Genomic DNA, 16,224 nt, shown 5'->3' on the forward strand with positions numbered 1-16,224 from the left:
GCCCCTGCACTCAGCAGTGAACTTAGGCTGATTCTCCTTCAGTCATTTTCACATTACATCACCACCCAGTGATCATCAGGTGCATGGATGATGCATGGACACACACACACACACACACACACACACACACACACACACACACACACACACACACACACACACACAGCTCCCACGCATCATAACATCGCCTCTGTTTCTCCTTCATTAATGTCACGATCACTCAGTATGTGCATCCAGGGACTGTAATTAATTCTATTCATTAGGGATGTGCGTGCGTGCGTGCGTGCGTGTGTGTGTGCGTGGGTACCTTTCATCCAGTCCACCACCTGGCTCGTGCTCCATTTGCTCACCGGCTCCATCACCAGCGCCATCGAGGAAACTTTGCGCGGAGTCTCCGTTGCGCGCAAGCGGTGTCGCAAAGCCGACAACAGAGCTCCGTGAGGCGGGCACACCTCCCCCGACCCCTCCCTGCCTTCCTCCCCTCCCTCTATCTGCAGCCAGGTGACTCCTTATCCTACCACCCCCCCACCCCTCCCCTCACACTATCCCGGTCCGGCTCCCCTGTCGCCCCTGGCACAGTCCGGTGTCGTGTCCCGTTAACGCAGCGCAGCAGCGGGACAGCCCGGGCGTGTGTGCAGCGGAATCCGGTACATTCCCCTGCGCGATCCGGTCTGACATGTGTCGCCTTTCTCCCCCTCTCTCTTTTTTTCTCTCTCTCTCTCTCTCTCTCTTTAGTGCACCAACCCGATCCTGGCTTCCCGGTGTGTGTGTGCATGTGAGACAGAGATGGAGAGGAGTGTGTGTAGGTGTGTGTGCGCAAACGCTCCGTCACCGGCAGCAGCAGTGGAGGACACTGTGGATAAGTCAGACCGGACTCCACATATACAACTGCACCTCTCTCTCTCCCTCTCTCTCTCTCTCCCTCCCTCCCTCTCTCTTTCTCTCTCCCTCTCTTTCTCTCCAGATATGATAACACCGTGCACCCAGTGGGTGGCTCTACGCGCACAACACACCGGTGCATTTCCCTCTGGAAAAGATAGAACCGTGGAGATATGAGGGGAAGAGATATTCTCAGAAGATGTTTAATAAGGATGTGTGTGAGTGACAGAGAGAGGAAGTGTGTGAGTGTGTTTATGGGAGAGAGAGAGAGAGAGAGAGAGAGATGTTCCTGATGATTTTAATGATTTGCAAACATCAAACTTTTGAATTGAATTGAGTATCACCTCTGGGAATATGACAACATGATGTATCGACTCTCTTTCCGCTGCGTGAGGAAACTTAATTCCTCTGCCAACCTCTCCACCTCCCACACCTCCACGCCATAAGATCATTTATCTGCATTTACATCTCATTAGATCGCAGTGATGGAGTGAGCCTAATTTCCAGATCTTAAGTGTCTGGATGCTTCTGCATTGTTTTGTTTGTCCGGCTCATTCAATTTGAAATCAATCTAGGATAGCACTCAGTCTGTAGGCCCCACAGTCACCTTCAATTCGATTGAGCTGCATCAAATTGCACACTCACTACTATCAGACCTGAAGATCACTGGAATATTCCCTGTGTAAATTGTCAAAAAACAATCTCATAAATTTGAAGTGAGCGGTTAAAAGAATTCAGGATTCACTCAAAAATGGATTGGGTTCTTTCTTGGGCCGTGCTCCATCCTCAGACCAACAGTTTTTGTTTTATCCTGTTCACAATGCCACAAACAAATGAACAAGAATGTCACTCAGTAGAGCTCAAACCTCTGCCAAGGCCCAACAGTCGTATTCAATTCTATTCAATTCAACAGTGAAAATGTTCCGACTATAACAGAAATAACCTGTTGATCATAAAGAAATTTAAATCAGCTGTGACAGTGAGCCATATTTCTAAAACTAGCTAGATAGTCCTTTTGTAATTTACAGCTGAACCAACGTTAGCGGCCTTTTCTTTGTCTAAATACCCTTAATCTCATAATATCTTTAAATTAATCTACAGGAATTCTTATGACACTAATATAAAGTGGTGTTTTTCCCTTTAGATCTCTATTTCCTCCCTGTGGGATGTCAATTTAACACACTGTAGTATTTCACCTTATATAATTAGAATATTATTATTATTAAATATTTATTGTGTTATTAGCGTGGTTATGTGTGTTAAAGGAGGACCCACTCACCTCTCATGCATTTTAGCAACAACAGGCTGAAATGAAGTCGCACAAGTTCGCTGCAGACACAGTTTTAGCTTCAACAAACGGAAGAGACAAGAATCACTGGAGATAAAAATCAGATCTGGTTTCTTGTGATTTGATTCACTGCTGCGTCATCTCCTCTGTAGGTGGATGAATGCACACACACACAAACTATAGAGGCTGGAATCCAGTGAACGAAGAAAAGAACGTTTCCTTTCCCAACTGTGACCTCTGCTGGTGAAAAGGGAAGAAGATGTTCAAGCTCTGCTGCAGCTGGAAACTTACATTTGGTGTGATGTGTTCAGGGTTTTCATAAAAGTGACGATCAAAGTGGGAATAAAAGATTAGACCAGGTTTTTCCATGTCTGTAGACCAGGACATAAAGATGGATGACGTGACAGCTCCCCAAAAGTGAAGCCAAAGTGAATCAATCAGAGCAAAAACCCTGCCTCCTCCATGTTAGTGGATGGCACAAACTAAAAAGTCAAAGCGCACATCAAAAGGTGGTTTCTGTAATTTTGTGCAGTTCAAGTGTTAATTAAGTACTGTGCAGACTCTGGCTCCACTATAGCAACATTCATATCATGAATAACATGGCTGCATTTCTGGATAATAGGAGGAAGTGGACATTTGTCATCCGTCTTTATTTAGAGTCTGTGGTCCAGAATATAAACTAGGAACTATAGACGCGAGGATTTAAACACGTCCACATGTTGGACACTCAGTCAGCAACTGTTAACTTGTTACTGATTAGCTTAGCATAAAAGAGCAAATTGAAGAAAGACGGGAACCAAATGCAGAAGTTAAGATTTCATCAGGGCCATCGTCCTGTTTATCTAATCGGAACTTGTGAAATAAAATCAAGAAATAAAGTACTCAACTCTACCAAATACTACACACGACTAAATACTGCATGGACAGTATATTAAGGTCTTTACATTTTTACCTCATAAACACACATACATATATATAAACGTAAAATTCCCTCATGTTGGTTTAAAAACTCTATATTAGAAACTTACTTTTAAACCTCACAAAAAGCTCTGATTGGAGTTTATGTGTGTTTGAATAAGTGTTGATATATTTACGTTTTGCCACAATGAACTTTAATGTCAACTACATTGTTATCGTCACAGTTCTCAGACTTTAGGTTAACAGAAATGTTCATAGACGACACAATGACACTATAACTCAGTTCAGCAACTATGAATGATAATACATGAATTGGGAAGTGAAAAATTGGATTTGAGAAGGGACGACGGCTGATATAAGGGGATAAATTGACAGTTTAGTTCCCATAATAAATAATTTTCTGTACACTGGTGGTTTCTCTGACTCCATGACAACAAAAGGACAGAATTTGTCTTTACAAGCTATGATTTCCCTACTGCTACATTTGTGAAGACTAAGAAGCAATGCTGAGTCACTGTTGTTCATTACCACACAGAAAGGGGCATTTTCATTCAGTGGCATCATTTCGGAATTTACTATATTACTAAAGTATATATTACTCATAAGGGAAACTTGCCTCATCAGAGGACTGGGTTTACAAAGGAGTAGATGAAGACATTGCCATAAACAAAGAAGGCCGAACCAAAATAAGACGGCGTGCTCCACAGAGGATTTCCATCAGTAGCAAATATGAAATCCTTACTGTTGCATCCATAGCTACTTTGAACTGCAGCTTTGTCAATGGCCCCCAATCAATCTGGGAAGAGTCCGAGAGGGATGCGTGGGTCGGGAATGGAAGGACACATTTTTGACCGATTTTGAAGAACTCTTCGAAAGGGTGCAGCCTAGACAGGGCACCCGTCTGTAAAAGCAATCTGTCTTCAAATGAGCCTCCTAAGGACGCAGTCCCTGAACTGGGACACAGCTACTATCAGTGTAGCCTTTGTGTCTCTCTACACCGGTTTCTTAATGCACCACATCTTTGCCCCATGTTATTTAGATAAACTTGTAAACTAAGACGTCTCAGAAGTCCATATATTTGCTGGAGGGAGAGTATGAGTGAAGCAGCAAAGAAGGGGAAGTGTCGGTTTTGAAGGAAAGACTCTGGTCTCAATTTGTTTAGTCATTGCTGAATTTTTGAGGAAGTGAGGAAATAGATGACTCACTGTACATGTAAAAAAGGAATGGGGAGAATTCAGAAGGAGCTCAACCGACTATAGTACAAAGAAGGTAATTAACATTAACTTAAAGATAAAATATAATAATAACAGTATACGATGCTGAATTAAATATCCCAAAAACTACAAATTTAAAATGTTTCATGTTTGTTAAAACTTCAGAGGTCAGATGTCCAACCCTGTCAACAACTTTCACTTCCTAAAAAATCCCCCCTCCATCAAATAAAAAGAGATGACGGGCGGAGGAAAGGTGTTGAGCTACACAGAGAGACGAACACTTTTCTCATTCACACTGAAAATTAAACAGAAACAGATCAATTAGATTTTTACTCGAATTTTTAATTGACAATTACATTTTTTGACTGAAGATGATTAAACAACAAGACTGGATATAGTGGATTTAAGAAGGCTGTTTAATCTCTTCTTTATTTGACGCAGTAAGTATCAAACTATTATTCCTCATAGGTGTCTGTTCCCACAAGATATACTGATCAGAATTTGAAAACCCTTTATTATAAAATTATGAGTTTGTCTGTTTTATTGAATTTTCAGTGTTTTACCAGCAACTGGACTAAACAGTGGAAATTCTTATCGGACGGACTTCACTTTGTAAACTGGATTTAAAAATGGGTCCCGGAGGAAAAGAAGATGAAAGAGAAACCGGAGGAAGAAAACATTTCCAACTTGTCACGTTTTTCTTTTTGCTGACTATCAGCAGTTTGCTTGCTCCAATCTCGGGATTTGCACTGAAGACTTGCCGAATCAGTTACAACATTGCCAAATGTGACAAGATGGGACTCACAGCTGCTCCTCGAGATATTCCCTCAGCAGTGAAAGGTTTTGACTTGTCTGAAAACAAGATTTTAAGAGTACTTGTGTCAGATTTTGAAAATCTGCCAGGTTTGACTCAGTTGGACCTCAATCGCAACTTAATTTCGCAGATAGACGACGGAGCCTTTGCCAATCTGATTTTCCTCGAGAAGTTAAATCTAAATAATAATAAACTTGTGACTCTGGGAGAGAATCTTTTTCATGGTCTGAGCAACCTCACCGAGCTCAGAATCATGAGTAATGGCATCAAAGCTGTGACCCTGACGTCTTTCAAGCCCATGAATAGCTTAAAGTTTCTGGACTTCTCTCACAACAAACTGAAACACATCACGAAAGTCAGCTCAATATTACAGCATCTTCCAAATCTGCGTGAACTGTTTCTTAAAAAAAATGATTTCACCACTTTTCACTCAGAGGAACTGACGAACAGCTCATTACAACTTAAAGCCCTCGACTTGTCCCAGAATCCAATCACAGATTTTCGGATCACTGCAAACGTTTTTCCAAATCTTACTTGGCTTAACATCGGAGGAGCTCCTGGAAAGACTCCAGTGATCTTGGGCGTGCGTAACAAGACTTTCTTTAGTCGAGTGTCTACTCTTGATATTACTGGGCTTCGAATGACTCTTGTTGACATTAGAACATTACTGGGGACGGTAAACTCCTCACTATCATCTCTAAGGATGAATGCTATGAAAAACAATATCACAGCGCTAACTCACATTTCCTGCAACATCCCAACACTGTCCACGCTGCAGCTCCGCCACAACAAACTCACTTATGTCAGTTCAGATTTGTTTAAGTTGTGCTTTAATATAAGAGAGATAGATTTAACAGATAATAAGATCAAAAAAATCCGAGACGATGCCTTCAGTTCTCTTCAGAGTCTTAAGACCTTGAGTCTGAGTCGAAACAAACTTTCATCGGTTCCATACGCTACAAGGACTCTACCAAGTCTTGGAGAGTTGGATCTCAGCTTCAACAACATAACCAAACTTGGATGTGATGATTTTGCCAATCAGACAAAGCTGAGACGACTACGCCTTTATCATAATTCAATCACATCTCTTGCAGAATGCGTTTTCAAGGACTTAGTACAATTGCAAGTTCTGAAGCTACAAAACAACCACTTGTCCAATTTAAATGGTGCTTTCAGAGATTGCTTGCCAAATCTTAGACAACTGCTTTTGAATGGAAATCAACTCACTGCCCTTAAACATGGAGAATTCCGCGGCTTGCAGTCCCTCCAGAATTTGTCATTACACGAAAATAAAATATTTAACCTTGATAAAGGTTGTTTCGTTGGATTGACAAATCTTACAGATATCCTGCTACAGAATAATCAGATTAGAGAAACTGAAATAAGCAAAGGTGTTTTCAATGATCTGATAAATTTAAGAAGATTGGAACTGAGGGACAATCACATAAAATATGTGAATAATTCATCTTTGCCTAGTGCGCCATTTTCTCGGCTGTCCCGTCTGGAGACATTGGCTATTCCTTCCCAACACGGCAAAGGGAAGTCTCAATTGCCTCGTAACTTATTGGAGGGTTTGACCAATCTGTTGGTTTTCAACATCAGGAACATTCAACTTGCATCCTTGCACAAAGACATGTTTAATGGAACGCCACAGCTGACAACACTTGACATAAGCTCAAATGAGCTTATGGATCTCTCCCCAGATTTGTTTTCCCCGATTCCAAATCTTAAAAGCCTTTACGTTTCCAGAACAAATCTTAGGTCCCTCGATTATCTAACAGGGGCCAACCTGACCAAGCTGGAGTTCCTGCAGGCAAGAAAGAATGAATTTTCAATTATCAGTGAAGAAATAATAAAGTCTGTACCAAGTCTTGTTTATGCAGATTTTCAAGGGAACAGTTTTACCTGTAAATGTGATAACGCCTGGTTCATCAAGTGGGTGGAATACTACAATCAAACACAGGTTTTTGATGCCTATAACTTTGAGTGCAACTATCCCCTGAACCTTAAAGGCACTAAACTCTTGCACTTCGACATTCGGTCCTGCTCCGTAGACGCCGGATTCCTCATGTTTTTATCCACCACGTGTACAACCCTCCTGTTTATGCTGACGTCCTTCACCTACCATTTCCTGAGGTGGCACCTGGCCTACGCGTACTACTTCTTCTTGGCTTTGCTCTTTGACACAAAGCATAAAAACAAGCAGCCTCCTAATCAGTACGACGCCTTCATCTCCTACAACACTCATGACGAACCCTGGGTCGTGAGAGAGCTGCTGCCCAAACTGGAGGGAGAACAGGGCTGGAGGTTGTGTCTGCACCATCGAGATTTCATGCCAGGTGAGACTTTACAGCCTCTTTGCTCCAGCCAGGTGCGTTTTAATATGGGATTCAAAATGGAGTCAATTGAAGCGCTTGGATTTTTAAGATCTAGCAAGCTTAAGGTGTTGGCGAGTAAAGGCTATTTGTGGTACATCTGTTCCAAACTATGTAACTGTCTCTGCCTCCATAAGCTTTTAGAAGTGCACAAGTACGGACGAGAAGGCTCTGTCCATTTTCATAGACGTATCTAATGTTGACCATAAATGAGCCTAAATAAAGTTGCTGAAATACTGATTTGTGGTTTTTGTTGAATTAGAAGTAAGAGTGGCTTCAAAACTTAAGTGTCTTGTGGCCTTGGGGGGATAAAAGCCTCCCTCTGTCAGTGGAGCTGAATGTACTCATCTGCCTCGTGAAGACGCTGTGCAGCAGTGATTATGATTTTATTATCACTGTTGCTATTTACTTTACATTTAAGTTTTCTCATCCTCAGGTAAACCCATCGTAGAAAACATCGTAGATGCCATTTATGGAAGCAGGAAGACCATCTGTGTGATCAGTCGCAGATACCTGGAGAGTGAGTGGTGCTCCAGAGAGATGCAGGTTGCCAGGTAACGTGTCAGCTCACAGACTGTGTGAAGTAAGCATGTGGGATACATGAAGCATAATGTTGGTCATCCCTGCAGATAGTGAATTCAAATCTAAACATTTACTGTTGGCAAAGCTTTAAAGTATCTTCAATTGCAACTCTCACCTTGGACGAGAACAAACCCCACAGTGAACTTCCTGGTGAGGGCTGCTTAAATAGTGGGGAGCTGATGAGCAAACAGGAAACAGGTGTGTGAGTGGGTGGGGACGGTCAGGTGACCAGGAAGGGAGGAAAGGTTTGGGGGACATCTCGTGGCTGGATCTGGAACTGCAGTTCATGGGCTCTTGTTGTATTTTGGTTTTTGTGTTTGATGTGACTACAATTTTTAAAAGCTGTTTAATTTAGAGGAATTACACAAATTTCATGGCATGTGGTTGTAAATATCAGAATCAATTTTGATATGTATTTCCTGTTTCTCCCGTCTAGCTTCCGTCTGTTTGATGAGCAGAAGGACGTGTTGATCCTCGTCTTCCTGGAGGACATTCCCACCGACGAGCTGTCTCCTTACTACCGCATGAAGAAGCTGCTGAACAAGATGAGCTACCTGAGCTGGCCTCGAGCCGCCGAGCACACCGAGCTGTTCTGGGAGAAGCTGCGACAGGCCCTGAGGACCAGAGAGGACCAAGCAGACGAGAGCTTCCGCCTCACTGTGGTGGATAATCAGTGGTAAAATGAAAACTCTCACTGGTTCAGGTTTCAAGCCACTAAGGGCTAGTTTGAGTCATGTTGGCCTTTTATTAGGCTCCTTTCAAACAATAAAAATGGAATACATCTGTCCAAAGAAGGCTACCTTGACTATTTATTGCCAAATATTGAACTGATCACCAAGCGTGATAAATTAATGAATCAGCCATAAACATGCGAACTGTGTTACCATATAAAGTCTCTTTTCTTGTTTGGCATTACAGTATGATCGTCACTCGAGTGAGCAAAATCACTACTTCCTGCTAATGATCTAATAATTGCAAAATTATTTCCCTAAGTTTCCGAAGTATTCTGTTTTGAGGTGATAATCACATTTCAGTCTATTTAAAAGCAGTGAAAGTAACGGAGTACTTTTAGTCACCATTTATTTATGTACATGAACCTTCAGTACATGTATTCATATACAGTTCTCAGTAATTGTATTACTTCATATTTCAGACTATGACAGTGTTGATTGTACATGATTTAATATGCAGTGTTACCTTTTGCCAAACTTTTAAATTCTTTTATAATGTTCTATATAGTTAGAAGTTTTTATGTAGTGTAAATGTAGAAAATCCATACTAACATAAATACGTTTTGTTAAATCTTTTAATTAGTTAACATTTTAATATTCATATTTACATTTAAAACGTAAACCCACAATATGGGAGTGTCAGAATTGGTAAATAAAACAAACATTCAAAAAAGAAATTGCAGTAGTTTTCATAAACAATATTTCCTTCCTTGTTTTGTTTTCGTCATAATGCACTGTAGCTACAGCTACTACTCTTCCCTGTTTATAAAACAGAACACAAAATCATATAATTTAAAATGATCAGAATAAGAACAACAATATATTAACCACGATTAAATTATGTTCTTGCTGTGAATAATATATAAAAATAGACATTGACTGTTTGAATGAGTTTATGCTGATCCATGAGTTCTGTCTTTGAGGATCTGAGCCTTCTTCTTCCTCATTTCACTGTAAAGACAAAACATGAACTTAGTTCATTGAGACATTTTTAGGCTTTGTTTTTGTTCAACATGAAAACCATCTGATCACTTGCAACAGAATGAATCCGCACATGTGGCTGCAGAGGGCGCTGTTGCTCAGCACAGTTTCATATAAAAGTCTGATTAGAAGCTTTAATCTGTAGAAATTAAAAAAGTCTCCATGTATATAAACTAAAAAGTGATTTTCCAAATACAAAATACTGTACAGAAGAAACACAAATCGAGCACACTGTAGAGAGAAGTGTTTTAATACTCACTCCACACAGCTCATCCCTCTCTGGGTCCATTTCTTTAAAGGGTCGGCACACACGAACCTCCCATTAACATGGAAGCTGTGGGAAAGACAGAAAACACATGAGACACGTGGGAGTCTTCAGTCCTCACCCGAGATAACGTTTCACTCCCTGTTTGTGTATCCATTCCAGTTTATTCATTAACCTCAGAGTGTCTCAGGTATTTACTGCAGTTTGAGCTGAACACACTAGCTGCCACTTTACCTGGACAATATATAAACTTAAACATCTGGATGCATCCGCATGTTTGTCACACGTGTGTTGGTTAGCTGTGTTTAAGAGGCCTGATGCACAATGTTCCTATATTGATTCATGTTGTGCATCTTATCACACCACAGTCATTTATATCTAAGGAAAACTGCTACTAGTCATGATTTCTGTCCTAATTCTCAGTTTAGTGACGTGATGTCACGATGGACCGCGAACTCACATGACGGCACTGATGTCACAGGAAGTGTTGATGGTCTGGATGGTGTAACCCAGCAGCCGGTGGCACTTCAACGGACGCTTGCTGTAACTCACACAGCAGCTCGCTACGAAAGCAGACAAACGTTCTGTATGAGCAACCTTGTCAAACACAACATTTACAACAACAAAAAAAGTTTAATATAAAATTTGATAAAGCTTTAAAATGCACAACAATAATATACAAGATGAGCACAAGAGCTGGACTCACCTGACTGAGTGATGCAGATGAAGGTGTTGAGGATGACAAGGGTGCACAACGCTGCCAGGAAACGCATGTTGCTCGCTCTGCGGGCTCTGTGTCAGTGTGAGACTTCAGGCGTTAAGGTGAGAGAGTGACAGAGAAGCAGTGTGCTCTGCCATTAAATAGGCTCGTTGGGGATTTCCCCCCGTTGAGCAGGACGAAGGAGTTCTAAGTGTGAGTGTAGAGGTGTTAGGACGGAGCCAGCAAACAGACAAAGGAATAGTTGCAACCTGACCAGCAGATTACAGACCTGAAAAAATCCAGAGTCAATGTTTTGTATTTTGAGAATTTAAACTGTAGTTAAATAGGTGAGACTTAACCGCAAGTCAGGTTGAAGTGTCTATAATCAATGTGTTTATGAAAATAATATATTTCAGGACAATGTGAAAATAATGTGACGGTCTCTGCCCCTGTAGGACGTTAAGAAAACCAGTTATCTCAGGTTTAATCTCTTTGAGTAGGTTTGTTTGAGATGAAGCTTGACTTCTGTAATGAAAGTTCAATCACATATAAAATAATTAGATTGATTAAACTGATAACCTTCACTAAGTCTTTTATTTGTCATAAAAAATAAGTATGAAAACCAATTCAAGATATATTTTTGCCCTTTTATATTCTGCGTGAGAAATAAACAAAACACGGTATTTTAAAACAACAAAAAATATGTCAACTAGAAAAGTTACAATTTAAATATAGAATATTATAATCTGCTCAATTCAGATTTTTATTTGAATCTGCATTTAATTGAATGCACTATAAATATAATCCGACCAAATAAGACATTTCTTATTTTAACTTATTTTAAACAGTTATTTGACTATGACGTGATTTCTCAAATAAGGCGATAAAATACTGTTTGTCATGTTTGTTTTTGTGCACGCAGGCGGGAAGGTTTGCTTCCAGCTGCAGGACTTTCCCGTGGATCATTACTACAGTGATGACATACCTTCATGGCTCTGTTGGAGGGTGTGGTGGTCGTGTGTGCCGTCGTGATCTGGATTGGGGAAAAGAAAACGCCGCTACACATGAGAAAGGTGTGAGAGGCGATATCTCAGGAGCTCATAGTTGAGATAAGCCTGAATAGAGATCGGGCAGATAAAGAGAGGTCGAGTAGAAAGTCCCTGGCTTCACACAGCAGCTGTATCCCCTGAGGAACTGATCTATATTTGATGTGTGAACTCCATTTTGAGGAAACTGAGTGACTTTAAGTGTAATCTTTCCTTGTTTGCATTTGGAAAAGTAAAAGGATTTTGACAATATGGCAACATGATGCTCAGGATCCCTTCAAACTTAAAAAGTGAATAATAGAAGCAAATATGAGAAGATATTAAACCTGGAAGATTGATGACTGATGACGTCTTAATTGGCACATGATTTTTGTATCCAGGACAATCTATGGGCCCAGGAGGTCAGCGTGTTCTCGACGTTTCTCCTCTCATAATTAGCCCTAATTCCTCTGCGTGTGGGCGGATGGATCCTCTTACACACCACGTCAATGTGTGAACAGTGAAGTAATGTGAAATGATATATGAGCAGCAAAAGCACATTTACTTTTGAGCAACACACCTTTTTATGAATCACCTGTTGTTGACTTCTGGAACGTTCCCTGATTTCACAATGTGGCTGAATTAAAATTTTATATGTCTATAGAAACAGTCTGATGAATCAGCAGGTACAGCTAATGATCTTAAAGTACTTTAATTGTGAAAGAGGTTAATTATTTTTGACATTTTCCACGACTTCCCAGGGAATAGTGCATCGATCTTTGATTGACTGACCAACTGAGCACCGGTCTAGTTTTTTATAAATTTGCGAATTATTGCAGAAAACATTTCCAGGATGTGTCTGTAATGTCACCTATTGTTAATATAAGAATATTGCTGTGTTATTTGGATTAAACAGTTTCTGTTTTGAAGTTGTCTTATATGTATATGTGACAGGAGCGGCCATTAAAGTCAAACTGACACTGCAAACGTCCTTGGCAGATAAATCTGAGAATGATTACAGGGGCCATTTCACTTGTCAGCAGAGGATAAGGTCACTGTTACGCTCAATGAAAGAGTGTGATCGTGTCAGGGTTTTAAAAAACTGTTTCATTCCCTCCATACGGGAGCATTTGCACCTCCACATAAGAAAATCAACATATTCAGACTCTGGTTCATTCTGCACACGCTGCACATTGCAACACTGTGACCTGGGTCCTTTGTGTTTCATAGTTGCGTCACCAACAAGGAAGTAGCATTACACACCTCTCCATTGTAAACAAGGTCACATGTCTGGACAGTCCCACTTCTATCATCTGTTACTATTTTTAGCTCGTTGGCTATTTTTAGCTCCTCAAGGTTGTGGGTATAAAAATGCATGTTGGCCTCTGAGCAGCCACACTCACGTCAGGAACTTCAAGGTTCCAGATCATAACCGTTCCTTGAATGTGACATGGTTAGCCCTGATAATCCTTAATGCTTTAATTCTCATTTACCCTCCTCTTTCTCTATAATTTATAAAATATATATCCAGAAATGCAGCTTTAAACCTCCATGAACTGTTCGATGATAATGTTTGTCACAGGTAAAGAACGACAAAGACGTTCTTTGGTTACTTCACTGGAAACCACACCATGGGACAAAGCAGGAAAAAGGGAACTTTGGTGATAACCACATGTTTGAAATAAGGTCAGTGTTTAAATGCAGATGACTCGTTCGCATAATCGGGAAGTGAAACCAAAAATCTACTTTTCTGTGATTAAAATTTCCCTCAAATATTGAAAGCTCCTATTGTGTAAGGTAACTGAATACTCATTCATATTCATAAAAGTAAGACGGGCCCTCCCTCCAAGCTCTGTGTCCCTGGCAGTGAATCCCATGAGAATCTCGAACAATACGGCAACCCTTCGCCCTCACACGCTGCTCCTGTAGTGAGAACCTCTGGTCTCTGGTGAAATGAGGCTTCTCTCCGTTCGTACACTGGGAGTTGTTTCGCTGGTCATGTGTACGTGCATGTACAACGCGGCTCAGTCATTGTCTGCAGAAATAAAAAATGATTGTGGGGATGGTCACAGAGTAGATTTCGATTGTATTGTATTCTGTATTTTTAATTACATTTAATTGAGCTAATTCATCTCATCCTTTGGTTTATTTCTAATATTGACATAATACACTTTGTTCCCTTTTTCAAAGAGTCACACACATGAGATTTAATTGAATTTATCTAGTGGTTAGAAATATGATTTGAAATAAAAGCCAATCTCTTTTTGTTTTGGTGTCATTTGAGCCAGCAACCCTCAAGACGCTATCTGAGGTATTTGACGTTGAATATCAGGTGACGTCTCCATCTGTGTTCATGTGTTTGTTTCCGTGTAGGGCGGCGTGGTTGCTGCACGGCCGTCTCCAAAGCTCGTGTGGTGAATTTCATCGTGAGAAGAGGAGGTGCGATGCGATGCCGCCAGCAGAGCATCAGAGAAGGTTGCAACATAAATGCTGTGTAAGATTATCTGGGTTTATCCGCGTGCATATTAAAGTCTGACTGCTTGAACTTGTTTCCTTTTTTTATCGCGGTGACCATTGTGCGTTGTTTCTGTTTCTCTACTGATGTGGAGACGCCGCCAAGTCTGTGTGGACTCGATGTATCTCAAGATGCAAAACCTGCTCGCCATTTTGTGGTAACGAGTCCACACAGGCACGAACAGCTAGTTAACAAAGTCCAACTGAAGTCTGTCACTGCCTGAAATGGGGGTTGAAGCAGTGTTCATGAGGTTAAAGTAAGAACGACATCCTGCATATAAAGATCGTAGACTAAATGGACAATGCATCAACACGTCCTACAACAACAAAGCTAACATCTTGCACTCTTGACCCTGTTTGGAGCGAGAAGGTCGGCAGGTCAGCGCTCGACCGATTGCGAAACATCCTCGCCATTTCTTTCTAGCGTTAAATCAGAAAACAAAACGTTTCCAAAAAACACTCATCTTCGACGAAAAAAATCAATGTTAGGCATTGTTTGACTTTAGTTTGGTTCATGTCCCATCCTGCATCAGAACATATTTCCATTGCCTATTGTTTCTACTCTCAACCCGATCCTGCTTTGTGCTTCGATCCAGCAGCAACGGAACAGCTGGCAGGGGAGTGAGACACCGCGGCCCACGCACTGAAACTGTCAACAACCATAAATGATTCAATGTGGAATAAATGTCAATGCATTCAGTTTTATTTTAACCTAGTATACAGAAGAAAAAGTTATTTTTACATCCTATATGCTACCTCCTACTGTGTACCACCATCGGAAGTTTACTCTGTTATACACAAGTTTGAAGTGTATTATACTGCATGTGTCTATTCCCATAAACTTTTTCTGTTTACTCATCTCAGCCTATTCATTTGCATAAATAATAAAAAACATTACCAACATTGCTTGTATTTATATTCTTTGCGATTTTTGCTATAATTTGTAAATTAACATTTTGAATTTTGGAGCTCATATGAACGATGCTGCATGTTTTCTCAGTTTCCTTGTCTGGGATCTTCTCCCAATGAAAGTAAAACACAACCTGCAAGAGTAAAGCAAAGCACCAGCTCTGACGTCTTTTCCTTTTTGTTTTCCTCGTTCCTTCAGTATGAACGTGATAAATGTGTTTCGTAGGTAAAACTGGTCACTTCAGATAATTACTCAACCTTATACTTTAAGTGTATAATAGAACTCGCAGTTGCCAAGTTTCTGGGTGAGGCTTTGACGTCATAAAATGATACCTGACAAAATAATAACCGTGTGGAAATTTAACATGTAACTCTTAAATCGGAATAAAAGGGATAAACTCTTGTTTAGGTGATCCTTAAACTCACGAGTACGTTGTGTTAAATATGATTCTAAACATGTTAGTTTTGTATCAGCGTGCTTATGAAACTGTTTTCTAACTCTGCGATGCTCAGAGAATAATTTTCAATACAACAGGGTAATTGCAGTGATTCAGATCGCCCCTCCAAGAGAGGGAGTGTAAGCTAGTTGAGTTATTGCAACACAGGAATGTGCGACATAAAGGCTAACTTCAGGAATATGACTCAACAGGTAGTTTACTTAGACCAAAGGTGAAAAGGGAGGGGCAGGCAGCCAGACGAGGTGATGTAATCTGCAGAGCCGAGGGAGGAAGTGAAAGTATGTAAGAGGTTAGGAGAGCAGAGAAGGCTTAGGTATTTACTGCAGGTGTTAAAGACACTCTGGCAAAGAACAACGGTATAAAGGGAGATTTGTGTCTTGAGTTACTCTGTCTCCTCTTATTATGTGACACTCTGTGAAGATTATGGCAGGAAACAGAATGAATCACGACGAGGACAGAAGTATTTTAAAGGTATTTAAACGTGGGGAATGGCTTCGACAGGGTGAAAGTGTGACATTTCATTTCTATCCCAATTATCCCTTCGCACATAAACACCTCAGAGACAGACGGG

General features: G+C 40.7%; 3 protein-coding genes and 1 long non-coding RNA gene across 6 annotated transcripts in view; 2 read left to right on the forward strand and 2 right to left on the reverse strand.

Moving 5' to 3' along the window:
• Nucleotides 1-481, reverse strand: part of cnksr2a (connector enhancer of kinase suppressor of Ras 2a) — a 31,400-nt gene extending 30,919 nt beyond the window's left edge. The window contains exon 1 of one of the 2 annotated variants that reach the window (XM_069512716.1): nucleotides 308-481. In XM_069512716.1, coding sequence (XP_069368817.1) covers nucleotides 308-371 — 64 coding nt within the window. In that variant the 5' untranslated portion in view covers nucleotides 372-481. The remainder of the gene's footprint in view (nucleotides 1-307) is intronic. The other variant, XM_069512715.1, reaches the window with a different exon arrangement.
• Nucleotides 482-4,497: 4,016 nt separating this feature from the next.
• Nucleotides 4,498-12,701, forward strand: tlr22 (toll-like receptor 22). 2 transcript variants are annotated; one of them, XM_069513100.1, is made up of 5 exons: nucleotides 4,498-4,739; nucleotides 4,855-7,452; nucleotides 7,925-8,042; nucleotides 8,507-8,746; nucleotides 11,670-12,701. In XM_069513100.1, exons 2-5 carry the CDS (start codon nucleotides 4,929-4,931, stop codon nucleotides 11,722-11,724), a joined length of 2,937 nt encoding a protein of 978 aa, XP_069369201.1. In that variant the 5' UTR covers nucleotides 4,498-4,739; nucleotides 4,855-4,928; the 3' UTR covers nucleotides 11,725-12,701. The 2 variants fall into 2 exon arrangements, with proteins under 2 accessions (XP_069369201.1, XP_069369203.1); XM_069513102.1 differs by having other exon boundaries at nucleotides 4,555-4,739; nucleotides 10,471-12,701.
• ccl20b (chemokine (C-C motif) ligand 20b) lies at nucleotides 9,359-10,892 on the reverse strand. The gene is made up of 4 exons (XM_020103201.2): nucleotides 10,754-10,892; nucleotides 10,508-10,610; nucleotides 10,042-10,116; nucleotides 9,359-9,752 (listed from the first exon to the last, which is right to left on the reverse strand). Exons 1-4 carry the CDS (start codon nucleotides 10,818-10,820, stop codon nucleotides 9,695-9,697), a joined length of 303 nt encoding a protein of 100 aa, XP_019958760.1. The 5' UTR covers nucleotides 10,821-10,892; the 3' UTR covers nucleotides 9,359-9,694.
• A 478-nt stretch (nucleotides 12,702-13,179) lies between the features above and the next one.
• On the forward strand, nucleotides 13,180-15,013 carry LOC138405341 (uncharacterized). The gene is made up of 4 exons (XR_011239058.1): nucleotides 13,180-13,225; nucleotides 13,355-13,458; nucleotides 14,146-14,266; nucleotides 14,883-15,013. It is a non-coding gene; the product is annotated as an uncharacterized lncRNA (long non-coding RNA).
• The last annotated feature ends 1,211 nt before the right edge of the window (nucleotides 15,014-16,224 follow it).

The sequence above is a fragment of the Paralichthys olivaceus genome, chromosome 17, assembly GCF_024713975.1.
Source record: "Paralichthys olivaceus isolate ysfri-2021 chromosome 17, ASM2471397v2, whole genome shotgun sequence".
Taxonomy (NCBI): domain Eukaryota; kingdom Metazoa; phylum Chordata; class Actinopteri; order Pleuronectiformes; family Paralichthyidae; genus Paralichthys; species Paralichthys olivaceus.

Coding starts and splice junctions, on each gene's coding strand:
- tlr22 (XM_069513100.1), top strand. CDS start 4,929: ATGGGTCCCGGAGGAAAAGAAGATGAAAGAGAAACCGGAGGAAGAAAA. Junction 7,453..7,924: donor CCATCGAGATTTCATGCCAG/GTGAGACTTTAC, acceptor TCTCATCCTCAG/GTAAACCCATCGTAGAAAAC. Junction 8,043..8,506: donor AGAGAGATGCAGGTTGCCAG/GTAACGTGTCAG, acceptor TCTCCCGTCTAG/CTTCCGTCTGTTTGATGAGC.
- ccl20b (XM_020103201.2), bottom strand. CDS start 10,820: ATGCGTTTCCTGGCAGCGTTGTGCACCCTTGTCATCCTCAACACCTTC. Junction 10,611..10,753: donor CATCTGCATCACTCAGTCAG/GTGAGTCCAGCT, acceptor CTGCTTTCGTAG/CGAGCTGCTGTGTGAGTTAC. Junction 9,753..10,041: donor AGAGGGATGAGCTGTGTGGA/GTGAGTATTAAA, acceptor TTGTCTTTACAG/TGAAATGAGGAAGAAGAAGG.